The sequence below is a fragment of the Phasianus colchicus genome, chromosome 9, assembly GCF_987193195.1.
Source record: "Phasianus colchicus chromosome 9, bPhaCol1.hap1.1, whole genome shotgun sequence".
Classification (NCBI taxonomy): domain Eukaryota; kingdom Metazoa; phylum Chordata; class Aves; order Galliformes; family Phasianidae; genus Phasianus; species Phasianus colchicus.
In genome coordinates, this window is record NC_143444.1 from 22,291,776 (window position 1) to 22,317,390 (window position 25,615).

At 46.9% G+C, this 25,615-nt stretch overlaps 1 protein-coding gene across 13 annotated transcripts in view; it reads left to right on the top strand.

Annotated features, from left to right (window-relative positions):
- SZT2 (SZT2 subunit of KICSTOR complex) overlaps positions 1-25,615 on the top strand; it is a 55,782-nt gene that overhangs the window by 6,582 nt on the left and 23,585 nt on the right. For 7 of the 13 annotated variants that reach the window (XM_090146526.1, XM_090146530.1, XM_090146531.1 and 4 more), the window contains 30 exons: positions 353-523; positions 5,840-6,071; positions 6,781-6,910; positions 8,127-8,269; positions 8,933-9,085; positions 9,441-9,555; positions 11,354-11,559; positions 11,953-12,177; positions 12,547-12,625; positions 12,998-13,092; positions 13,358-13,526; positions 14,011-14,125; positions 16,862-16,975; positions 17,451-17,651; positions 17,770-17,882; positions 18,365-18,506; positions 19,008-19,172; positions 19,413-19,617; positions 19,754-19,866; positions 20,331-20,589; positions 22,002-22,167; positions 22,250-22,342; positions 22,517-22,598; positions 22,709-22,990; positions 23,221-23,359; positions 23,615-23,731; positions 23,850-23,913; positions 24,310-24,495; positions 24,566-24,904; positions 25,046-25,235. In XM_090146526.1, the coding sequence (XP_090002652.1) occupies positions 353-523; positions 5,840-6,071; positions 6,781-6,910; positions 8,127-8,269; positions 8,933-9,085; positions 9,441-9,555; positions 11,354-11,559; positions 11,953-12,177; positions 12,547-12,625; positions 12,998-13,092; positions 13,358-13,526; positions 14,011-14,125; positions 16,862-16,975; positions 17,451-17,651; positions 17,770-17,882; positions 18,365-18,506; positions 19,008-19,172; positions 19,413-19,617; positions 19,754-19,866; positions 20,331-20,589; positions 22,002-22,167; positions 22,250-22,342; positions 22,517-22,598; positions 22,709-22,990; positions 23,221-23,359; positions 23,615-23,731; positions 23,850-23,913; positions 24,310-24,495; positions 24,566-24,904; positions 25,046-25,235 (4,803 nt within the window). Of the gene's footprint in view, positions 1-352; positions 524-5,839; positions 6,072-6,780; positions 6,911-8,126; positions 8,270-8,932; positions 9,086-9,440; positions 9,645-11,353; positions 11,560-11,952; positions 12,178-12,546; positions 12,626-12,997; positions 13,093-13,357; positions 13,527-14,010; positions 14,126-16,861; positions 16,976-17,450; positions 17,652-17,769; positions 17,883-18,364; positions 18,507-19,007; positions 19,173-19,412; positions 19,618-19,753; positions 19,867-20,330; positions 20,590-22,001; positions 22,168-22,249; positions 22,343-22,516; positions 22,599-22,708; positions 22,991-23,220; positions 23,360-23,614; positions 23,732-23,849; positions 23,914-24,309; positions 24,496-24,565; positions 24,905-25,045; positions 25,236-25,615 lie in introns of those variants that run through there. The other 6 variants (XM_090146527.1, XM_031600883.2, XM_031600903.2 and 3 more) reach the window with 4 other exon arrangements.

Genomic DNA, 25,615 nt, shown 5'->3' on the forward strand with positions numbered 1-25,615 from the left:
TCAAGGTTTTCCAGGGAAAAGCCCAAAAGTTTCCCGAATAACTATTGCAACAGCAGTTCTGTTTGTCCAGGCTAAACATGCTGCTCTGTTGCATGCCTTGTTACAAAGTCTGTCCCAAAGGAGGCTGAGCTGCACTCCACCTTGCCTCTCTCCCAGACCTCTTGGCCATGCTAGCAGACCTGTTGTTGCTGTGTTGCAGAACCAGGAGTGGGTGTGAATGGTGCCTGAAGTACTGTTCTTCAGGCCTGGGGTATTCCAGGCAGTTTCAGTACAGCCCTTTGGGAGAGCTGTTGCTGTAAGATAAAGAGTAGGGAAGCTGATTGCTCACAACCCCTGTCTCTGCTTTTTGCAGTATCACAGCACAGACTGTTCAATGAGCACCTGGTGTCTGCAAGCAGCAACCCTGCTCTGGCGATGAGGAGGAAGAAGCACACTGAGAAGGAGGTGCACGCTGACCTCGTGAGCATTGTGTCAGTCCGCCTGCGTGAGGGCTACAGCATCCGTGAGGTCAACATCACAAAAGGTGACAAAGATGTAAACTCTCCATACTACAATTTTCTAGAGAGAAACTGCTGGAACCAAAGATGTTTGGTGGAAATGCTGGATAAGTCAGAACTGTGATCAGTAATACCAGAAGAACTCAAAAGCACCCAGGGGTCCTGTTTTCTCATCTAGTCTGCTAGATGGCACCTTAAGAATTAGCCACTGACTAGGGGACTGCAAGGGGCTTGAGTATCCTAAGTGCCAGTAAACTCTACCTAACTTTCCATCACTGGCTGTGGCTTGTGCCTGAACTGAAGGGGAGATAAGAAAAATCTAAATATAAGTTATGAATTGTAAGCAAGGGAAGAAAATATTTTTGATCTTCACAATGACCATCAGAAGCTCTGAAGAATGGGGTTATTAAACACGGTGTAAATGTACATAGCATAGGGTGATCTGATGTCTTCATTATCCTCTTTATTTCAGAAAATCAAAGTCTGCGACACAATTTGAAAATTCCAAACATGCCATGTTATATTTTCTATGACTTTGTTGTGGTCTGTTTTAAGATCATGCAAGTTGGTTCCATGCTGTGCTTGGAAGATTGTCCCAGAGCTTCACAGCTCTTTCTCAAGCTTCCTTTCTAAACTTGCTCAGACCAAATTAGACCTGTGTGACTTCGTTATTCTTAATTAAGTTTATTCTCCTCCAGCATTGTATTTATTTAGAAATAATGCCTTTCTCCTTATAACCATCCTTTTGGCAGGTTAAACAGACCAGTGTTTTAGGCTCCTTTTGCAAGGACAGGCTTTCTATTCAGTTTATTTATCTTAACAGCAGTTTTTTTTTCCAGTTTGCTATTTCTTTGAAACAGTTGATAAGAGCATTGTGAATGTGGTTTTTGTCAGTGCCTTGTTCAGTAGTGCTAATACTTGCCTGCTTTTGAAGTAAAGTACCCTATCTGATAGGGAATCACGTGGTGGCATTAAGTTGGTAGCTCAGAAATGCCTGTGCCTTTTATGTGCTTTTGCTTTCAGTTGAGTTTTACGTTTTATGGCTGTTGTTTTTGTTTGCTTGCTTTTCAGTAGTCTTTTAAATGTACTGCTCTTCAGATAATAGTACTTTTAAATTAATCTCAGTGCATTGCTCCAGGCAAAGTAGTCGGTTCTCTGTGTGATGACTGGAAATTGCAATTCTTCTGGCTTGATTTATTTATTTATTTATTTTTTCAAGCACAATGAATCTAAACCAGTTCTGGGGGATGTTGGTTTTGTTGTTTGTTTTGGTGAAGATTACTGGCAATTAGATTACATGAGGTAATTTCTACAGTTGGTCTTCAGGGAATACTCCAATTTCTTGCTTGGGGAGTTTTCTATTAATATTAAGATTCTGCTGAGGTTTCTTGCTCAGACAGCTCTTCTGGTAACATCTGCATATTGTATTCACTAATCTGCCAGGCGTGGCAGGAGGTGCTTTCAGTAAGTCCAGATAGATTAGGTCCATTGTGCTCTCCTTTTCTAAGGATGTCCATGAAATATCTGACAAGTCAATTTCTGTCCAAGCTGTGCTCACTACTATGTCTGTTGTAATTTATGCACTGCTTCACTTAAAGTTTGGAGGACATTGGAGAAACAACCTTCTTGTTATCTGGCAACAATGGTGAAATGCTTTTGGTGATGGTGAAGTTCTGTAGAGAAGTGCTGGAAGAGGCAGCAAGTGTGAGTAGTTCAGAAAGCAGTCAGCCAAATTCATGTTGGACCTTTTTGCACAAAGATATAGCTACAACCTCTGGCTCAGGTTACTGTAAAGTTGCTGGGTTCTGGAAATGTGTCAGAAGTATCAGCACATAGCTAGCATGCTTCCTGCACTTTTCCTTAGTTTTCCTTAGGTATCTTCCTGCCTTCTGTTAGCTGCTGGATGTGAGTTGGCTGGTTGTTTTTAGAAGAGCAGAGAGTAGAGGAGCAGCTCTCCTCTGCTCAGTTGGTGTTACCTTCAGAATTGAATAGTTAAGGGCAGGTTTGTGGGGAGGAATAAAAGCAGGGTAAGCATACTCAATATCCCTTTTCTCATTTCCTTTGTCTTCTCTTTGAGTGCTTGGAATCTGTTTGCAGCTCAAAGGCTTCCTGAGCCAAAAATAGTTTGTGTGTGTTTTCACAATGTAACTTTTGTTTTTGTTGTTTTTAGGAGGAAACTAAAATGTTTGAGCTATCAAAAATACAGTGTGTATTTGTATGTCAGCCTTCAGTGTAGTAGCAGATAGTGTTACTATATAATTTGGAAATACTAAATGCCCTGGGGATTGGCTGACTGTGATCAGAAAAATTGTTGAACTAACAGCTTAAAGTAGACTTCACAAAAGATCAAGACGTTTAGACATCCAGATCTGCCTCTGCAAAGGAAAAACATGCTTGGCATATCAGAGCTCTCTGGGCCTTTCTGCTGAGAAGTGTGTAACAAAGAACAGTTAATTAACCTGGATTGCCAAAAGCTTTTACCAGTGCTTGCCAACTAGAGGCTGCTAAGGAGCCAACTGGCTGTGAAGCAAGAGGAAAGAGTGCAGTTGTGGACTTTGACACTGTTGCTTTTCTGCTTCGCTTTGCCAAAGGCAGAACAGAATAAATAGCTTTGTGCTCAGAGGTGCCCGGAGAGGTTGTTTGTGGTATTTATAAGTGCTCTGGTTACCCTCACTGTTTGATTTCAGATATTTAGGTGTTTAAAAAGCTGCTATAGTTAGTTGGGAATACAGAAGCCCTTGTGAAAGGGGGAGGACTGAGAGGCATGAAAGGCAGAGGAACTCTGTCAGAAGGCTGTGGGGTGTGATAGAGCTCAGATCCTCTCCTGTTTCTTTCTGGGACAGCGTCAGAGGATTGCTGTCTGTAACAACAAAAAACAGTGATTCACTGACTATTTGGTGTTGCTGTATGCTGAGGATAGGAGTGCTTAGAGGACTTTTTTGGAAAATTCATATTCTGTGAATCCAGTCCGAAAATGGCTGGGCACAGGCTGGCTAGGGAGATCTCTGGGTCAGGATTGAAGGCAAGGTGGGTTGTTTTTTTGTTGTTTTTTTTTTTTTTAAAAAAAAACAGAGCTGGACTTTATAGTGGAAATGCTAAGTCACAGCCTGAACCAGTGATAGAGCACCTGGTGGGAAGGTAGAGCCAACCCAGGAGATGCAGTGCACCTGAGTGTCTGGAAGGGGTGGAGCCAGGATTGACTCCTTCTCAGACCTCATTTAAGGGCTGTCAGTGGAAGTGAGGGCATCTCTTCCTAGAGATCCATGCCTACCTGAGGCCTTCCAAAGAGGAGTATCTTTTTTCCTTCATTTCTGCATCAATGGCTGCTGCCTCTGGGCTCATTCTCATTTGCTGTAGCCAAAGACTTTGCCACCCTGCTATTATTGTCCCTTTATAGCATTACAGACTTTATGAAGGAAATAAAGCAAGAAGCTGCTTTGTTAGCTATAAAGTCAAGAACCAGGAATAGATTGCTTAGTAATAAGAACAGGTTAAAGATTCATTGGTGTATGACTTCAAACTAAGCAAATGTTTTGCCTGTGTTTTCAGCTTTGCTTATGTTGGATGATAAGAATGAAGCCAAGATGACTAATGGAAACACAGCTGGAAGTAGGAAATATTTTTCATTAATGACCTAGGCAAAAAAATGTAGGAATTTACTTATGTTTGCTGTTGATGAAGTAGGAAGACTTTGTTATGAGAACCAAAATGTTGTGCTGAAAGCAATGGATGATGACTAGAGCAGTAGGAATGAGAGGCAGTTTGGCAGCGTGAAATAGAAAGACACCCATTTATCAATTCTTCTTTAGTCTGTTTGACAAGCTAAGCAATCTTCATGTGGAAACAACATTTGGTAGAACCCTGGCAAATGCAAAGAACTTGTGAAAAAGATGAGGCCCTGCAAAGGTCTCAGTGGAATACAGGTGAAATATACGAAGCACCTTTGATTATTTTTTTTTCCAAGAGGATGACTCCTTGCAGCATGGAAAGGACTGAGGCTGTTAAGGGGAATGGATAGCCTGTTTCAGACTGCTGACTATGGTTTGATTTAACCTTCACAGTCAAAGCTGAAAACAGATAAAGATTTTTCTCCATAGTGCACACTCCCTATTGATTTTCCTGGAAATTAAGCTTCTGAGAATAAAATTCATCTCAGAAAAAGAACAGCTAAGCATGAACTGGGCATGTACTCTTGAAATTTTTTTCTGAAAGTCAGTGGGTGGCAGAGTCTCTAAGGTCCTAGTGAGGGTTGTAGGGGCAAAAAGTGAAACTGCTTTAAAATGGAGCATAATCAGCCTCTGCAAAGGGTGGCCTAATGTACAAATGGCAGTAGCAAATGGAGCTCTGCAGGAAGCATAGGATCCAGGCTGATGACTTTGTATGGTTTCCAGCACATCTAGTCACCTGTCTCACAAATGCTGCAGGTCTGGCAAACTGCAGGACAAGCTGGACATCAAACAAATGATTGAGCAGTTGAAACAGCAATGTGGTGCTGTTAGAGAAAGTCATGTGTTTCACTGAGCTGTTTTGCTACGAATACATATGCATGGTCAGCAGTGCATGATAGTTTTTCTGCTCCTCTTGTTCAGTGAGGCTTGCTGTCAGGTGTTTGAATTACTTGTGCTAGAGATGCAATGGCCAGCCCATAGAGAGAAAACTGCAGTTTGAAGAACCAGTCATTATTCAGTCTTAGCTTCTTAGTTTTGAGAGGAACTGAGTAGAAGAGCTTAAACATGGTGAGAAACTTTTGATGCTTGATGTTCTAGATTGTATGAAATAATCTCTGTGCAGGAAGAAGATGCATTCAGTTCAGGAATTCGTCCTCACCTTCCAGGTTCTTGATCAAACTCTATTGCATCCAACAAAATGTCCATGTTTCTGTAGTGGGATAGATTAATTCTGCAAACAGCTCACAAGAAAACTTTGTAGCTTAAAGTCCTTGCTCATCTGTGCAAAGCAGAAAGTCCTGGAAACAAAGCTGAGGCTGCAGAGATGCTAACCCATTGCAAATGTCAACACCTTTCCCAAGTTTCAGTTGCTTTCTCTAATTTGAATTGTATGTTTACATTTAAAGGACTGTTCACCAAGTGCTGCAGTGCAAGCAAAGCTTCCCTCTATTGGAGGGAAGGGAGAATAGCTTCAGCTGGAGTTGGACACTGTGATCCTTGTGGATCCCTTCCAACTCAAGATATTCTCTGTTTCTATTATTAGAGCAGGCAGGCAGTTAGATTGCTTTGTCTTCCTCATAGTGATCAAACAATCTCAGTGTAACTGGGTGTCCCCTAGAGATATAGCTCAGATATTAGCAGAATACTTGAAATGATTACTTTGCTCTCATGCAGGTGGATCTCAGCTGGAGGTGAAACTGGTGCTGCTTTGGAAGCATAACATGAGGATAGAGTATTTAGCTGTGACACCTTGGCCCCTGGACCCATCAAAGCGCAGCACATGGGTGGAGGTGACGATGGAGGGGAGCTATGACATCTTGCATGACATCAGTTGCACCATGAGGAAACCTATCACCAGTCTGTACCGCACAACAGTTATCCGGCGCTTCTGGAACACCTTGCAAAGGTGAGCTGGTCCTTCCCCAGTAGTTCTGAGTCCAATGTAACTAACAAGTCACTTCCTTGATGTACTGGGGCATGGGTTATGCAGGCAGCCTTCCCAACTCAGGGTTTGAAAAGAATGTGCTTGCAAGGAAAAGGCACATCTGACAATGAACTTGCCTTCTGGCCAAGCAAATGACTCAAACTAGCCTGTGACCTAGTCTGTGAGATTGCCTCATGATTATGAGGCACTGTGGTTTTAAAATTGATTGATTCCTGGGAGTCCCAGTCCTCAGCTCTCAGACTGCCATCCCATGGAGGTGATGTGTTCCTGCAGCACTGCCTTGCTGCGAAGGCTAGTAGTACAGCAGGCTCCTATGCAGTAACTGCTGCACAGTCATGCTAAGAAAGCACCTCATGTCTCTGAGAGTTCAGGGGCTTGTGGGTTATAATTGTTCCCTGTCCAGGATGACTATTGCTCGCCACTACTCTGCAGATTCTTTTCCTTACCCTTCTTTCCCAACTTTGTTCATGTGTCTTTGTGTTAGACTGTTACACTTGAGTTCCCTGTCGTTCTCTTTGCAGACAGGCATTGAATCCTAGTCTGAGAAAGCAGCACTGATGCACATGGGCTCCCAAAAACCCAGGGAGCACTGTGTGTGCAAGCATGGAGTGACTGGGGCATTGAAGGGGAAAACATGGGCTTTTGTGGTTTACCACCTCTTCTCTTTCAGCATCAACCAGACAGATCAGATGTTGGTTCACCTGCAATCTTTTGACACAGTACCAGAGCACTTCACCATTCCTGAGAGCACCAAGAATGGAGTGCCCCTTTTCTATATCCCCCCAGGCTCAACCACTCCGGTATGTCCCCTCTCTGTCCTACTTAGCATGGGACAGGTGTCTTTCCTGCCTGTTCTGTATTGCACCAGGCAAAGCTGAGTCCTAATAAGCAATCAAGGCTTTCTGTAGCTCTCAGTCTTCATCTTTTGCTCTTTGTCTTGGTCAGTAGCAGAGCTCATGTGTGCTGCAGTGCCTGTGAGCATCCCATCCCATGCTTCTTCCCCTTTGAGAAGCCTTGCAGAAAATCTCCTAAGCATGCTGCAAAGCCTTCTCTTGTAGCGATTGATGTTTGAGACTGATGGGGAGGCTAACATGCTTCTGCTGCAATTTTTCAGTGGATACCTCATATGTGAGTTGCTGATTGCAGTCTTGTGCCCTGGTGTTGTAGCTCAGCACCATCAGGGGAAGATAGGATCTGCTAAATGGCTTTTATTTAACAGGCTCATTGCTCTGAGCACTCATGTGAAAGAGGCATATTTGTCATCTGCACAGCAGAAGATGAGCTAACAGTTTCCACTGTGAAATTCAAACTCACTGAAGCTCACTGTGCAGGAGTGCTGACACACTGCCTTCTTCTTGCTAGCAATGTCCTTGGCTTTGGCAGAAGATGATGACTAGCAGAGAATTAATTTAAATTTAAAATTTTGTTGCTTAAGCCCTTTGGCTCCTTTTGGTTTACACAGTACATCATTCTATGTATGACCATACATCCCACAGCGTATTTGGAGCATTCCATCTTATGGCTGACTGACACTTTGTTTCATTGCCAGCAGTGTTGGTATAGTTGGTCGAATCACAGTGTTACCATATAAACATGCTAGAGTTACCCAATGCTGGTACTTTGTTTACTGGTATCCTATTTGCATGTGCATTCTCATGTGGGTTGTCTTTGGTGTTTAATTGCTCTGCTGACACAAGCCAAATGTTCTCCTCTCAAGCAGAGAAGACACCATTACATGCTATCTTTTCTGTAGTTAAATTACTTGATGCTATGTAGTTAAATTCCCAATTAACTTGACATTTCAGCGACCTGATTTATTTTTGCTTGTATTATTGTTTGCTTGTTTCAGTGTGAACACAGTTATGCTGTGAGGCAGTTACTGAAAGCTAGGCATTTGCACGGCCTTCTAGATGTAAACAGCTCACCACTAGAGAAATTCCTGTGCTCTCTGAGTAGAAGCATGCAATTTCTTGCTGAACATAGCCTTCTTACCAGTCCACCTTGTCATTTTCTCAGGTGCTATCCCTGCAGCACAGTGGATCTGACTCGAGCCATTCCCAGTTTGCCTCCTACTGGAAGCCTATCCTTTCCATGGATGCCAACTTCTGGCAGAGGTGGCTGCACATGCATCGTATTGTTCTCCTTCTGGAGCATGACACGTATGTAACTGGCAGGGCTGAACTCGGGTGCATTTCCAGCCAGGGGAAGCACAGTGTCGGTTTTTCCAGCCATTGCAGAAACTGCATTTCAGTTCAGTCCAGCTGCAGCTGTTTTGCAGGCCCCTATGGCCATGGGGAGGACTCTGCTAGCTGGAGCTGATGGATGGCCAAGGATCAAGAGACTGTGGTGGGAAAGTCAGCTTTTGTCAACAGGGAGGTTGTTCTCAGGAGCACAAGTTATTTCTCAAGTCCTCCTTGGATTTGGATTTCTTGAGTGCAGCAGATGTGGACTATTCATTTGAAGCTATCCTACAGGATTTTGTTCGCTGCTGGAAAGCACTAGCCCCAGAAGCACTGATTTCCTGAGAGTGGTTCTAGTTGCAGAGTTACAGGAACAGTAGCCGTATATTGCATGAAGTGCATTAGAGATAATACAAGTGTACTCTCTGCAAGCTGGAGAATGGGGTTCATGTGGCTCAGAGTGTGTGGCTCTAATTGACAGGCATGGACATGGGACGTATTTGGATATGAGCAGCTGTGCGGGAGGAAGGCTGATGTGCTGGTTGGAGGATGAGTTGGAATGGGTGTAGCTAAGGATCTCTAAGCACTGGGGAGCAGATGAGCAACTGTGGTTTTAAAATGTCTGTCTGTCACATTCTGCAGGCCTGTGCCCAAGCACCTGCACACACCAGGCAACAATGGTCGCTACAGCACCATCCAGTGCCGCATCTCTCATTCTGCTCTTACCTCCCTTCTGCGGGACTGGAGCAGCTTTGTTCTGGTGGAGGGCTACTCCTATGTCAAGCTGATGCATAGGTGAGTGTCTCTGAGGTGATTCCATGTGGAAAAGTGAGCACATATCCAGGCCAGAGATCCTGTTAGACCAGTATGCTGAAGTGGCTGGGAGCAGATGTCTGGAGGAGAGGATAAGAGTGTATAAGCAGATATGAAACCTTGTGTATTCTGAATTGCTTCCACTGTGTTCAAGGCACAGACCAGAGGGAGAGGGAAGGTAGCTGGAGGCTGAGGGTGGTTCTGCATGCTGGGACTTAGATGTGTTGCTGCCATCTTATGTGAGCTGCTGAGCACTGGGGAACAGGCCTACACTTGGTCTGACATGACAGAACAACACCTGTGTTATTTCAGCCCTGTCTTAATCTGTCCTGCCTAGCTCTGAGGATCCTACTCCCTCCTCATTTTATGTGGTGCGGATCATCTCCAAAGCTCCCTGCATGGTTCTCCGCCTGGGCTTCCCCATTGGCACACCTGCACAGTCCAGGAACAAGGTGAGAGCTGGCTGGCTGTTTCCAGGGGTAGAACCAAGCAAATAGTTCTGGATGTGGAAGTGGTGGATAGATCGCAGGCAACACTGTAGGCAAGTATCTTCTAATAACTATTATATTAAAGCTTAGATTGGTGTGAGTTTACTATAACGGAAAGGGACATTTTAGACAAAGAGTTTTGTGAATGAAAGCTTGTCTATGAAAGATGAAAACCCAAAAACGTGAATATCAGTAGAATAGCTGGTTACATGAATGCTCTTCCCAATGCATGGTAGAACTGTGGGCCTTGAAGTGACTCAAAGATTATCTAGACTATCCTCGTGACCAAAACCAAATCAATACCGTCTGTCAAGAACAGCAGATATTTGTCTGACTCATCTGTAAAGACCTCTAAGATGGATGTACAATATGTTCCCTAGGCTATCTGCTTCAGTAGGTGGTGAGTTGCGTATGTATATCATATAATCAGGACAAGGAGGAGTTAGAGGCGAAATGCAAACAACTCCCTGCGTGACCAATACTGGAGTGGGAAAAAAAACACACAGAAAATGCTTTAGAGACATGCAAGTATTTTATGTGTGTGTGTGTATATATATATTTAATAACTCGTTTGTGATTAGAACAAAGAAGGGGGCTGTCCCAGTCAGATTCAGAAGGTGAGGTTATTGTGCAGACTGTTTCTCCAGCTCTAATGGCAGAGACAAGACTAAGTGTTCCTAGGTAGAGCAGTATGAGAAATGTGCCATTAATCTTTATGAACGCTTTGTTATAAACAAGAGGTCTATCATTAAATGTTGATCTTTCATCTTCATGGAAGGTTTTGGTTTGTCTCATTGAGCTTCTCCTCAGACTGATCTCACTCTAAAGCTGACATACCAGTAAGGCCATCACTTTTTGAGATGACTATCTAGATAACACAGTGCTCTGGCACTCAAACACCTTTGTGTCATTAGGAGGAGATCCAAGCTTTGGGCTTTGATTGTAAGTGACAGGTTTCACAAAGGAGTTCCCCCTGGCAAGTATGAGTTAACACCTGCCTTGTGAAGAAGGTGTGCAACAGGCATGGCACCATGCCCTGCAGCTCTGGGCAAGCTCCAGATCATTGCAGCAGGAGCTGTAAATCATAAATAGTATACTGCCCAATTATTATTTTTTTTTCTTGCCTATCAGAGGGCCGACTAGTTACTCAGTTGGAGGATGGCAGAAGAATGTAGCCCACGTTGTTTAAGGGGGAAGGTCCCTTCTAGCCTCAACTATTCTGTGATTCTGAAATATGTAAGGGTAGAACAATATTCAGAGCTGTTAAAAACAAGATAAAAAAGAAACGTAATCAGGAAATCATCTTGAAAGTATATTGGAAAAAATAATCTAACCTAAAAAGTAGCTTTAACTCTTGAAACCTTTTACAGTAGAAGTTTGACACATGAAGGTGATGGAGATGGAGTCCATAAGCTGTGGGAGCAGTCTGTTCATCTTACATGTAGTAGTTAACATTACAGGCTGTGGAAGGGAGGAGAAATGAACGTGGATACTTAAACTGTTTTTGTGGAGAAGTTGGCATGCAATTAATTTGTTTTTTGATTAGAGTTATGGGAAGTGATTTCTCCAGCCTTGAAACCATCCTTAGGTTGTTTTGACCTTTCTTGTGCTTCTAAAAATATTTGATGTAGTTGTTAAAATGTGGACCTAAGAGCCTTGGTCCTCCTTATCTGTATATTCAAAGTTGCTCTGGGAGCTTCTTGAACAGATTATGTCTCCAGACAAAGGTTATCGTGTTTACCTCTTGCTTTTGCCATGACAGATTGTGGAGGAGTTACGGGACCGAATCCTGCAGTTGCGCTTTCCTCACAGGGTCCAGAGCAAGGAGGCAACTCCAAAAGCAAAGAGGAAAATGTTGGGCAGTAGTTCTCCCTCCAAGTCTCCACCTGTGGCTGGGGTCCAGTCAGCCCTCTCAGACAGACCCTGCCTTGTTGTGCTGCACAAACCCTTGGAGAAGCTCCTCATCAGGTAGTGATGGGAACCCAAACTGGCAGTTTGCATTTCCTGGGAGGTGGAATGGTCTATAGGTGGTTCTGTCTGTGGCAGAGTGAGAAACTATGATGCCTGTGCTTGGTTGGGATTGTTTGGGCTACAGGGTTAAGAATGGTGGGTGTAGTCTGGAGGGCTGTGACTTCCAGTGGGGGCCACTGCTGGGTGGGCAAATTTGCTAGTCTTACCAAATATGATGCAGAATTAAGTTGAGTTACCACTGTCTGAAAGAATTCTGTGCTGAACTAGACGTGTTCTGCTTCTGGAGAACTCTGTCCCAGGCCCAGCAAGCTTGCTGTGAATCCAGCCAGTTCTGGTCCTGAGCAGAGCATCATTTACATCTCAGCAAGCCACACTTTTACCTTTTCCTAGGTATGAGAAGCTGCCTTCTGACTATCGAGCTCCCTTCATTCTCAACCTGGAACATCCTCCAGTGTCTGGTCCGCTCACCATGGTGGCCAATCGTACTGCCTCATCCACCCTGGCCTCACTGTCCCGCTACTTCTATCACCAACGTTGGATATGGAGTGTCCAGTCAGGGCTGGCACCAGCTGTGCCCATCACAGCAGTAGCCCAGCTCCTTTCCACTCTCACAGAGTAAGTTGTACACCTAAAAGGCGATGCTTTGTCCAGTTAGTTCTAGGGATGCAGATCTGAGGCAGAGAGTTTTACTCATGGCTTCCAGAGTTATTTATGCCAGTGCTTCATCAAGTTCTTCAGCTGCAGTTGAGGAAAAGGAGTGTCCTGGAACACATACAAAAGGGCAAATGATGTTATTATGCCTGAAGTGTGTAGATCTTCACTCAGGCTGTTCTGTGCAAGGTGCACCTCTCCCCATTTTCTGCGTGCAATTCCCTGCCTTGGTAAGGGAGATGTAATGGAGTGAGGGGTTCAGTTAATTCTTGTATTTAAGGGCTTGCAGTACAGATAGTAGACATAAGGATTTCTCTACCTCTCTGTTGCCAGGGTCCGTCTGTCAGAGGGTTTCCACTTTGCATCCAGTGGGGATGGAATTATCAATATGGTGCTGGAGTTGCCCATACAGGTGAGCCTGAAGGCCACACTGAGGAAACAATCCTTTGTTGCTTCTTCCAAGGTAGATTCACCTTCCTGTGGTGGGTAAGTGGGTGTGATTAATCTTCCCACCCACTTGTAGTGTGTAACCTTGTGGCAAGTTTCCCTATACACGGCTTCCTCTGAAGTAAACCAGTGTGCGTGTTGGGTCGTGCTTTTTATCTCCAATTAGAGATCTGCTTTGCTAGCAGGAACAGGTTATTCTGGAGGAATTCTGGGGCTGATATAGGTTCCCTCTCCACACCATGAGCAGAGCTGGTGGATGGGGCTGTGCTGTGTGGTGGGCACTGGGTAGGTGTGTGCTCTTGCTGCTGGCCAGGCTCATACTGTGTCTCCCCTCCAGATTGATGGCTCAAGTGGCAGCAGCAGCAGGGAGAAGCACACCTGTGTTGTCCAGTACATCCTCTTCCCCCCACACTCTACCTCCACCAAGGACAGGTGAGGCTATGGCCCTGCTTCTGGGGAGGGCTGGCAGTAGTGGGGGACGTGACTTCAGTTTCAACCTTTGTGGGTAGTGTGGAGAGCAAGAAGGCCATCCTATAATCTAGCTAAACACCCACCTGCCACACATAGCTCACCAGTTAGATGGGGCTTTGCCTGCAAACCTGCAGTTTGTGTGACTGCTCTTACAGCTCGTAGAGGACCTGCAGTAGGCTTCTGGCTCTGTTCCATCTTGTAGAACTTACTTTTGTCTTTCTTGTAGCTTCTCCACAGATGATGACAATGATACAGAGGTGGAGGCCATTGAGGTGGACACAGAACTGAACCTGGTCACTGAGTGCTGGGTAGAGCCACAGAGTGGCCATGTTCACAGTACTGCTGAGAACTGGAAGCACCTCCATGGCTTGCCCTACCAGAAAATACCTAAAGCGGTAAGTCCCTGAAAAGGTGAGAGCATGGACCCTTTTTTAGAGGGAGAGGGGTTTGTTGCAAGTGTACCACAGTACTATGGGATGAGTTACTGGGATCCAGAAGAAATGAGAATGCTAATAACAGAGGAAGCTGAGATTTCCAAAAGAGGAACTGGGCTGCTGAACAGAAGTGGCTTCTAGATTGCAAGGCAGTGGATGCAGTGTTGCTCTGGGATATGTGGAAGAATACATGCTCTTTTGTTAAGAGCTGTTCCATTAAAGGGGAGTGAACTAGGCCAGAGCAGGCTTGCAGGCAGCATTGCCAATGCACTACCTGAACAAGCAAAAAGTGATTAGCAGAGAATTGGAGAAGGAGAGAGCAATGAGCAAGAGTGAAAGAGACAGGACTGTGGGTGTTTCATCTCCTCAACTTGAAACTGTTTTCTGCTACATGAGGGACTAGCAATTTTGCTGTGCACAGCTGAGCTTTGATTGCTTATTACAGCTCTACCCACGGGACCTTACATGCATTGCCACCATGCTGACATTTGAATATATCAGCCAGCTGTGCCAGAACAAGGAGTGGGTCTGTCCTCCTTCAGACACTAAAGCTACTGAAGGTGAGCTCATTTATGTCCTGGCAGGTTTGAGGGAGCAAAAGGAGGTAAGTAGGCACCTAGTTTATTGAGCACTGTTAGAGACTTTTAGAAGGTTGAGCAGGTATTTTTGACAATGACTTTCTAGACTGATGGCTCTAGATCACTTTGTTGCACTTGTTCAAAGCTGTCAGGGAGATGGCTTCATTCATTCATCCCCCCCTGCTGTAAGGACAGAGCAGGTCTGAGACTGCCTCATGAGACTGAATGTGTACAGGTCTATGGGGCCGGATGGCGTGCATCCCAGGGTTCTGAAGGAGCTGGCTGAGGTGGTTGCTGAGCCGCTCTCCATCATATTTGAAAAGTCGTGGCTGTCAGGTGAGGTCCCAGATGACTGGAGGAAGGGTCACGTCACTCCCATTTACAAGAAAGGGAGCAAGGAGGACCCCAGGAACTACAGGCTGGGGAGTCTCACCTCTGTGCCTGGGAAGATCATGGAATAGATCATCCTGGATGACATGCTTGATCACATGAGGAAAGGGCGTGTGATCCATGACAGTCAGCATGGCTTCACCAGAGGAAGGTCATGTTTGACCAATCTGGTGGCTTTTTATGGTGGAGTGACGGCATTGGTGGACGAGGGAAAGGTGACCGATGTCATTTACTTGGACTTGAGCAAGGCCTTTGATATGGTCCCCCACCACATCCTTATCTCCAAATTGGAGGGATGTGGATTTGATGGGTGGACCACTCAATGGATAAGAAACTGGTTGAAAGGCTGCAGACAGAGGGTGGTCATCAATGGCTCTATGTCCAGGTGGAGGCCGGTAACGAGTGGCATCCCCCAGGGGTCTGTCTTGGGACTGGTCCTCTTTAACATCTTTATCAATGGCATTGATGACGGATCGTCAGCAGGTTTGCTGACGACACCAAGCTGAGTGGTGCGGTCGACACGGTTGAAGGAAGGGATGCCATTCAGAGGGACCTCGAGAGGCTAGAAAGGTGGGCCTAGGTGAACTGATGAGGTTCAACACGGCAAAGTGTAGAGTTTTGCACTTGGGCCAGAGGAATCCCAGGCATCCCTACAGACTGGAAGGAGCGGTCCTTGAGAGCAGCCCGGTGGAGAAGGACCTGGGGGTCTTGATAGATGAAAAACTTAACATGAGCCAGCAGTGTGCTCTTGCAGTTCAGAAGGCAAATCCTGGGCTCCATCAAAAGAGGGGTGGCCAGCAGGGACATGGAGGTGATTCCCTATCTAGGTGTTCCCCTCTACTCTACTCTTGTGAGGCCCATCTGGAATACTGCATCCAAGTGTGGAGCCCCCAGTACAAAAAAGACAGGGAGCTGTTGGAGAGGGTCCAGAGGAGGCCATGAAGATGATCAGGGGACTGGAGCACCTCCCCTATGAAGACAGGCTGAGGGAGCTGGGCTTGTTCAGCCTGGAGAAAAGAAGGCTGCGGGGTGACCTCAGTGCAGCCTTTCAGTACCTAAAGGGAGCCTACAGAGGGGAGGGGAATCAACTCTTTGAAAGGCTATGTAACTGCAGGACAAGGGGAAACAGTTTTAAGTTGAGGGAGGGGAGATTTAGGTTGGATGTCAGGGGGAAATTCTTTACAGAAAGAGTGGTGAGATGCTGGAACAGGCTGCCCAGAGAGGCTGTGGATGCCCTGTCCATCCCTGGAGGTGTTCAAGGCCAGATTGGATGGGGCCCTGGGCAGCCTGGTCTAGCATTAAATGAGGAGGTTGGTGGCCCTGCATGTGGCAGGGGGGTTGGAGTTTGATGATCTTTGAGGTCCCTTCTAACCCTGGCCATTCTGTGATTCTGGGAAGGCCAAAAAAGGCACTGCGATTTTCTGCCTGGACTGATGAGGCTCTGCTTGAACAGGGAACTCAGAAGGTCTGGTTTGTCATCTTCCTTTTGGGTAGGATTGTGCCTTTCTGATCTGACACAGTTCACTGAGAACTGCAGCAATGTGGGAGGGAGTTAACCCTTGCTAGACAACGAGTTTTTGCTTTAAAGCTTTTCTCAAATGTCTAGGCTTAACGTTGCTCCTACCTAAACTTCTTGTCTGGAGTTCATCCTTGATCTTTTATTTGCTTGCCTTACAGTGAATAACATAGCCAGTGTGGTTTGTGTTTCAGGGAGCCAGGATCAGCCCAAATGCTGGATCATTTTGCTGGTACTGTGGGAGCAGGAGGGCCAGGAAAGCTCAGGGCATGAAGGACAGACTCTTTCCTGAGGAAGAGGACAGGAAGTGTGTGAAGAGATGTGGGGAGCCTGCTGGATGGGAGATCTCTCCAAAGAGCAAGGGTGTCCTTGTTCCTGACAGCTCTGCTAACATAGGTTGTCTCTGGCTCCCAGCATGGCTACTGACCTCCAGCAATATTTCCTGTGACTTTGATGTGCGGCTCTTGTCCCCTGGCAGCTGTGGGCTTAGTTGTGCTGCAAGCAGCTGGGCTGTGTACAGCCTTATGGGTTCTCCTCTATCCTTGAATGAAAGTGGCAGGGGACTCCAACAGCAAGGTACCTCTCTGTAGGTAGCTCACAACCTGCTGCGGTCTCCAGTAGTCTTTGATCTTCATCTCAGTCTTCCTTTGTATCCCCCTGTTCTCATAAATAGAGGGAGATGGGGAATTGTTGCTGAGCCCTGTCACTTGTGCTCATATGTTTCATTTAGGGCTGGCACCATCTATGTCCAGATGATCTAGGGAAAGAGCTCTGTGGTGCCATCAGGAATGTTGTATTCCCAATTCTTGCAGATCCAGACATGGGGGCTGGTTTCAGAGTGCATGAGATCCCATTCCAGTTCAACCTCATGAAGCTATTGCCCAGGTGTCAGCAGGTTGAAATGTTCTTCCTAATGCTGACAAAAGGTGAGTGTCTTTTTACTGCCTGCTTCCTCTGGTCCTCCTTTGGAGTCTCTGTGCTCCCTGCTATGTGTGCTTGTCTCCCAGGGATGCAGGTGTGGGGGAGCTGCCATGTCTCTTTGAGTAGCTCAGTGCTGTTCCCAGCTCTGCAGCCCCAGGGCTGTGCAGATGTATTGCATTCTTGTGACGATAGTTTTGGAAGAGTTGCTTTTCTAAGTCTCAAATCTAGATAGTTGCTTTGCATGGTGATTTCTTGTCTTTATCCCTGACATCTCCAGACCAGTTACGGTAATATGGAGAGTCAGTAGCTCGTGTTGCTGGAGTTGCATCTCAGCATTCTCCAGGTCAGCCTTTTAGAGGTGCCAGGGGAAACTTCTGGCTGTGTAGAAATGTTGCTTTGGAAAGGACTGTCCTTTGGGAGCCTGGCAGGTGGTAGCTCTGGAGATGCTGTCTCTGAAGCTGCCGTGGTTCTGTTTTGGAGCAGAGAATGAGGAGGTGACCAAGGACTCTTCGTTTGTGCCCAATGAAATGCTACTAAACCTCTTCCATGGCTGCCTGCAGCATGACCTCAGTGATCGGGAGATCCCCATGGCTGATGCTGATCATGTGGCCTTCATGGAGCAGGTTCTCCAGCGGGATCGTGATGGTCATCAACCACCCTTCACTCTCCCTGTGATCCGAGGTAAGGTCCAGGAACACTGCAGCAGGGATGCTGGCAGCTGGAGTATCTCAGGGGGCCTCGCTTTCAAGTGTTTTCCTCAGCTGGGGTTCCTCAGGTTGGTTTCTCTGCTCCATTCCAGAAGAAATCTCAAAAACTTCTGGGACCCTGGAGCAGCAGGACGCTTCTGCATCCTATCATCATGCTGGCAGCAATGGCACCAGGGATATGACTGGCTCCACAAGTACTCTGCAGGTACTGCTGAGCTGCTGGCCCTCTCCTGAGCCCCCACTGGGGTTAAGCTAGCAGCTGTTGAAGGGCAGGAGAGTGCACAAGAGCTGAGAACAGACTGAAAGAGTGGTGTTTTTCCACAGTTAGCAGCAGTTTAAGCTGTAGCCTGTGACTGAGATTGGGCAGGAATCCAGTAATGTGTGGGCAGTTGCACTCACTATGGGCTTAGCCTGTTAGAGCAGCATGGATGCTGTGCTGCAAAGAGCTCAAAAATTATGGGCAATCATTGCCTGGAGGCCAGAAGCAGCCCCAGCAAAGCTGACTAAGCATCTCCTGTATTTCCTGGAGCCAGGCTGCTCTGAGAATGTTGTGTGGATTTGCCAGGGTTATTTCAGTGCTGTGCCAACTAGTAGTCATGGAGGAACTTGCTCTGTATGGTTGCTACTTGCTCTGGGGTAGGCTGTGCCATGTGCTGTAAACTTAGCAAGCTGCTTCTCTTTCCTCAGAGCCTTGGCAACACAGAGCTTCCTGAGGATGATGTGACTTTGAGTGACACTACAGGACCTTTTTCCCCACAGTGGCGATGCTATGCAAAGCTGGTCAATCCACAGCATGTATTCCTGACCTTCCTGCCAGCCACATTCTCAGGTGAGGCCCCCTTTTGTGGAGAGGGAAAGGAGTCAGCAGTTCCAACCACCTCCTCAAGAAAACAAGAACAACAATATCAGCTCTTCTAGGATGGAGGGGAGATTAAATAGCAGAATCTAGACTCGTTCTTCTTTGCTCCATAAGGCCAGGAATAGAGCAGTGCAAAGAGATAAATGTCTTGGTGCTGCTCACATTGTTTTAAGGACAGAATTTTGGCTATGACTCATTTGCTAGCTGTAACTATTGGAATATTTCCCCACCAGAGAAGACTTAACAAATGAAGTGAGGAGGCTGATAGTGGGATGCTTTAGGGGAGTCCCTACTTCTGGGATTGGGACTGGTCTGCCTTCACTGAGCTACTGGTGGAAGCTGCTAGCTCAGCTGGAGGTATGCTTTGGTGCTGTTCCCACACACAAAGTGATAGCAGGAATTTCTGCCTTGGGAATGTAATAGGAGTTACCTGTTGACACAGGACAGAAGGAGGATTTTGTTTTCTTCCAGATGTACAGAAGCTGATGTCTTGCGGATTGGACAAACCTCCAAAAGATGAGAGTCAGTCTGGAGAGAGTACTCTGAGACCTGTCTGTGCAGAACAGGACAGGGCTGAGGCTGAAGAAGGGGATGCTGCAGTGCCATTACCTACCCTCAGCGTAACACCAGTGCATGGTACTACTCTTAGAACAGCACCTGGCTAATGAATTAGGGCAACACCTTTCCTTTCCTTGACTTTTCCCAAGCACTCTTAATTCCTACTGTTAGGCAGATTGTACTAACGTGTGTGCTGGTTGGGGAGAAGCCTGTAAAATCAGTTCCTGCCTGTGGATGCTGCTGTGAGGGCTGTGATTTCTCAGGCAAGGAATGAGGAATGCATTGAAAGCCTTTATCTCAGGATTCCTTCTGTTTCAGAAGTGAGCCGTGACCCTGGAGAACAGAGCGGCCCCTCGCGGAGAGATGTACATATCTCCTTCTGCCGCCAGAACTCACAGTCTGAGCTAGGCGAGTGTCGCCGATTTCGCTGCCCCATGTATATCTACAGCTGCTCTTTGGAGCTGCTACGAGAGCAGCTTGTCAGCCCACGGACACATCGTCCTCCCCGGGATGTCTTTTTCAGGTAATACCAAACATACATGGTTTCTAGGAAGGATGGAGGAGCATCCCTGACAGGAGGCTGGCTCCAACCGTGCCTCTTTCTCTTGGCTTTGCCTGTCTACTTTACAACAACTACTTCCTGTGTGTGTCCTTTCCAGGTCCCAGTCTCTGGAACGTCCTCCTGCTGCTGCTTGGTTAGATCATAAGCATAAAGAGTTGGTGAGTTACTGCACACTGCTGCAGGAGCATTCCCACCAGTGCTATGTGAAAGGTGAGAGGCAGTGTGATGGGATTTGGGGCACGTTTGGGGCTGGACTCTGGATCTTCTTTATGAAAACAGTGTCTTAATTTTCTTGAGAGGTTACCTGAGGAAAAGGAAGGAGCTGTGGGGGCATGGATTTAAAGATGCCTCAGTGTATTCTCTGTGGGCCTCACACAGCTTGTCCCTGGAGCTGTGCAGTGCTCTGATGGGGGGGGGGGGTTCCCTCTTTTGAGGCTTTTCTCTCGTCTTTGGGGTGACAGATCCCTAAGTCTCTTGGGCATGACCAAGCCCAGGCTAACATGTAGTGTTAGACATCTTGACTGAGTCTTGTCTCCAGTATGTGCGTTGACTAAATCTCTGTACAGGGACTTGGTGGAAGTCTGGTCTTTGCTCCCCAGAGTGTAACTATCGCCTGATTTCTAAAGCCTTGCATCTTTGCACTGGGGTGTTCAAATACTCTGTTTGATGTGTAGGACTGTTCAAGAGCCTTCAGCAGTCACACAGCATCAGCTCTCAAGACCTTCTTACAGCCATGGACTACTGTGAGGAGCTGCTACAAGAGATAGATATCACCAACTTCCTGCTGACAGTGTGCAGCCATGTCCGCTCCTTCCGAGAGAGCCACCAACATTTCCATACACACCCTAAGGCTGCCAGCTTCCAAGTGGGCAGCATAGAGCAAGAAGAGGAGCAGAGCTCTAGAGAACGTGGTGTCTTGGTCTCTGAATCAAGGTAGGGTCATGTCTTAAAATTGGGCTGAGACAGACCATTCTTAAAGAATTTTCTATTACTTACTAGGAAGGATGTTGTAGGACAGGCTTTACCAGCCACATGTAGAAATAGGTATTTCCATTGGCATATACACCTGGTATGGTGTCTACTAGACCCTTCTGTTTTTTTCATAATCACTGGTGACATTTATCCTTTGACTGTATCATGTAGTCTTAGTTCATAACTGTTCCATCTGGGCTGTAGAGCAGTTTGTCTGCAGGTAACACTTAGATGTATTGTTTCCAGAGAGATTATGCATCTCCCACTGCCTGGCTCCTCTGAGATTACTGCTGATTCTGGTGAAAAGGGCAGGTGACAGCACACTTTACCTCTTTCTGAAGAGTAAGGTGTCCTTTCTTTAATGAAAAGACTAGAAATAATATCACAAGAGAAAATGTTTCTGCAGAACTAGAGTATGCTTGATGATAAAACTCTGTCCTGCTAGGATGTTTCTGAGGTTTGTGTTGATTTTGGAATCAACTGAAGGGAAAAGCACTTTATTCTACCTTACTGTGCTGTCTGTTGAAGAAAGAAATGCTCTCTATGGATTTTTTTTTTTCTTCCTCAGTTTGCTCTTGACTATCCTCAGTTCCTTGATATGAATGCACTACAATTTGTTGGGAATCTTCAATCTTATTACCTCTTATGCTGTAAATCAGTAGATGAAGCTGCTTTTGAAGAATGTTCATTGTTTGGGAAGTCAGATGACTTTTTCCTCAAGTGCAGCTTTCACACAGAAAAATTGTGGGAACTTTTCTTTGTTTATAAGATACACAGTCTGAGTTGGGATTGGTGGTTTACAATAAACATTTCTGAAGGATGAATGACTTGTGATCTGCCATCTGTATTACTAATTCAGGCATCTGAGAGTACTTTGTCCAACCTTTATTCTATTCCTCAGATTGCATTCTCTAAATATTAGGCACTAATTCTGTTCCAAAGCTGCTGAGTGAGCATGGGCCTGAGCTTTGTGCTCTGCTCTGTGCTGCCAGGATGTTAAGGGTGCTGGTGTGGCATGATTTGCTGTGGAATACCCTGGACTGAGTTTTGGTAATTCAGATGGCTCTCTATACTTAGCTGCTTGTCTCTGTTTCCCAGGGAGGGGATAGCATGGTGTCAAATAACCATACCAATCCTGTGGTTGGTTAAGCTGCCTCTGGCCTGGCTTCAGACAGCCTGAGTTCTTATCTGGGTTAGTGGGTGGGAGGAGGGTTTCTGGGGCTGTAGAGGTGGAAACTGGATGACTTGCGACTTGTCTTGTGTTTATGTGGAATAAGGTGTGGGGAGCTGTGAGGTGGGATGCTTGCAGGGTAGGTGATAAGTATAAGTGCTGCTTCTTGACTTGCCGTCTGACCTGCCCACCATCTTATTAGTGCGGAAATGGAAGACTACAGTGAGCAGGACTCTCACAATGTTGCTAGCCCCACAGAGGAGCCAAAAAGCAGTGTGGGCACTAGTTGCTGTTCAGAGTTTCCCCTTTCACTGCTGGAAAATGGACAACCCTGCCAGGCACACCCTGACCTGCATAAAATCATCCAGGTGAGGAAAGTGGGAGTTTGGCTTGTCTACCACTGGGCAGTGGAGTGGAATGTTTGCTTCATGGTTGGGATTTCTCTTTCAGGAAAAGTTCCTGGAAATTGGAAGTTTACATTTCAAGCCAGTGCCATCAAATCCTCACTATTTCTTCTACTGCCCACCATCAGCCAAGAAAGAGGTAGGCATGGTGCTGCCCTGACAGGCGCCTAGTCCTTGTGGAGAGAAGTAGCTTTGCTTCTCATCAGTTCTGGATTTGGGGCTGTCAGACTCATGGAGACTAATGGAGACTTGGAGAGCCCACCACAACAGCCTGGTACAGTTCTGGTATCTGTCCTTCTTCTCTCCCTCTCAGGAAGAGGCATCTCGGGATCAGGCAGACAGGAAAGGCAGTGAGGACATGGAGGTATCGGAAGCAGAACTGGCAGCTGAAGAAGGTAAAATTTTCTTGCTCTGTCCTGGAGAAGGAAGATTGTCTCACTGCCTGTCAGAACTTGTCTGTGTCTGGTGGAGTCTCTGTTTGCTAATGGGGATCCTTTGTCAACAGGAACTGTGTCTGGGTGCTGTATTGCCACAGAGAGTGACCCAGAACTGGAGGTGGAATACCGTGAGAAGCTGGAGCATGAGTTCCCAGACACAGATTCCCTCTCAGATTCCAACACAGTGAACCAGGATGATGACTCCTTCAGTGTGCTGGGAGGGGACTCACTAAATGAGCAAGAGTTCCTGGAGCAGGAGATGCCCCCGCTCTTTGTGCACCTCACTTGTTCTGTAAAGCTGCGTAGCCAGCACAGCTCCATGCCTGTGCAGTCCCTTCCAACATGCCTAGGTAAGGACAAGCCTTGCTGCAAAGTTAAAGGGCAGTCAGGCTTTTGTGAGGTCTCTCACTTGCTGTGGCTTTAGTCTTGGAAAGATCACAGAGGATGGTGACCTTCTTAAGCCTGTCCAGTTGTGTGGGACAACTACCTGTTGCAGTTTCTCTGTTTCCCACCAAGCTGTGTATTTGTGTAAGCAGAGCTGTTTGTTGTGTGATCCCCTTACTCTGAGATCTCTCCTCAGGGGAAGTTCTTGGCTGCCTGGAAAGCTGCCAGGGCTTGACCACCATTGATCTGGGGGACCTCTGTGTGACTCTGGATATCTTTGTGCTTACTCTGCCCCTCGAGATAGAAGTTGTGAATGCAGACATTCTCCACAACAGGTAAGTGGGGAGAGGCCCAGCTGCTTACCCATCCTTTGCCTGCCCTTCCCAGCAAGATGGTCTCAGGTCATCTCCCTGTTCTGAGACCAGGTATTGTCTTCCTTGTGGAGCATTCAACAGCCCTGAAGAAAATGAACGTTTTTCCAGGATAGGCTCACCTTTCATAGGGATCACTTTTCCTTCTCTGGAAACTGTGTCTGTTCCTCCTCTCTGGCTCAGAAGCTGATGCTCAGCCTGCTCTGTCTCCTCTGGCAGATGCACCTCAGAGAGCAGCGTGTCCTTCACCCGCTCTCCGGGGCAGCCATCCTCTTTCCGGTCAGATGAGGATATCATGCACAACTTGGACCGGCTTCCGTCTACAGGAGATGAGAGGTACAGCTCTGCAGCTGTAGCAAGCCCTGTCATGAGTTTCTTTTGCAGCCTAGGAGCTGCACTGTGGTGTCTGCGTGAATGAGAACGGCTGACTGATTCTTATTGTCCTCCCTCCTAGGCACCCTGCGCTTTCCAACCTCCCTGGAGTGCACAGGCAGGCTATTGAAGCTACTATGAATGAGGTAAGGCAGCTTTGCCTGCTTTTTGCTTCCAGCTGGAGTAGTTTCCCACAGCACACACTTGCTGTTTCATACTCTGTAGCCTGCTTTAGGCCATACCCTTTGTCACTTGAAGTGACTTTCAAGCCTTGTAGCACACAGATCGTTGGCCTTGTGCTGCCCAGAAATGTAAGGTTAACCTTAAAAAAAAAAAAAAAAAAACAAAAAAAAAAAAACAAAAAAACTCGTGATGCAGTTGGGATGGGACAGGCAGACTTCTTCCAGAACTCTTTTCTTAGGTAGAGTCAAAAGGAAGTGAGGGAAGTAGACAACGAGGGGAGCTATCCTGTACTTCTTGAGACTTGGGTGGGAAATTGGGGCAGTCACATCAGTTGTGTTCTGTGTTCCTGCTCTGCTCAGATTCGCTGGCTTCTGGATGACGAGATCGTGTCTGCGCTGCGCCACTCACAGGTCATCAGCACCTCCATCCTTCACCGGGTGGCCACTCACATTTACAACTCCAAGGGGCGGCCCAGCTGCCACAGCGAGGTGGTGCTGCTCCAGTTTGTGTTTGGACCCGAGCACTCTCTGGAGAAGTTCAAGGAGGTAAAGAGGGAGCCCTGAGGCAGTGCCATACCCTTAGCTAGTGGGATTCTTATTTTTCCCTGTGTTACAGGAGTTCAGAAGAATGGCCCTGCCAGGCTACGTGATCAATGCAGAAGGCAGTGACTACCACTACATCTCCATCAGTCGCCTGCACTCCAGGCGGGCAGCCCCAAACCCTTCAGGAACACCGTGCTTACAGCAGCAAGCCGGAGGGAGCACAGGGACAGCCTTGGGCCAGGCAGGCCGGGAGGGGAGCAGCGAAGCAGAGGCAGAGAGCTCTGAGCTGCACCATGTGAGCTGTGTCCTCTCAGAAGAATCTCAGGGTCTCTGGGGGTGGCCAGAGAGTGAGATGCGCATTGTGCCAGACACGGGAAACCCCATAGGTGGGGGCAGTCATGCTCAGGATGAGGTGAGAGACCCTGGAGTGGGCTGGTGGGAGGGTGTGGGATCCTCTGGTGACTGAAGGTAAAAGGATTAAGGTAGAGAATGGGGTAGAGTTGTTTTGGTGCCTGTTTTATGGGTTATTTTTGCAACTTTGACTTGTGTGCAGGTCACAGGAGAAGCGCTGAGCCTTGAGCAAAGCAAAGTACCTGGCCATGACTCCCTGGAGGAGGCAGTCCTGGAGACGACCATACAATCCCTGCCATCTTCTTCTTCTGAAAAGGGCAACAGCGAGAAATCACCATTAGTGACACCATCTGCAGCCAGCCTAGCTGACTCTGTAACACAGAGTAGGGAAGGTATGCTGCAGATGTGGAAAGGAGGGTTTCTCAGCCTCAGGAGCTTTTAAGAGGGGGGGGGGAATACTTTTGGCTGCAGCATGTGAAATGTGACTTATTCCTGTCCTTGGAGTCATTGCCCAGAACTGCTAGTCTTCTCTTCCTTGCCACAGTGCTGGCAGTGTGCTGCTTAATGTTACCTGGGATGTAAAGGGTACACTGATATCCCCAGTTCCATGAAGTTCACAGTGTTTCCATTAGTGTATGAGTGGCCTGTTGCCAGCAATACATTCCCCAGCACTGCCTGCCTGTGACTTGTGGTGTAGCATTTCTCTTAACACATGGAGAGTGTACAAGGGGGCTTAGCAAGTGCCCTCATGATCATCTCCTCTTCTCTGCAG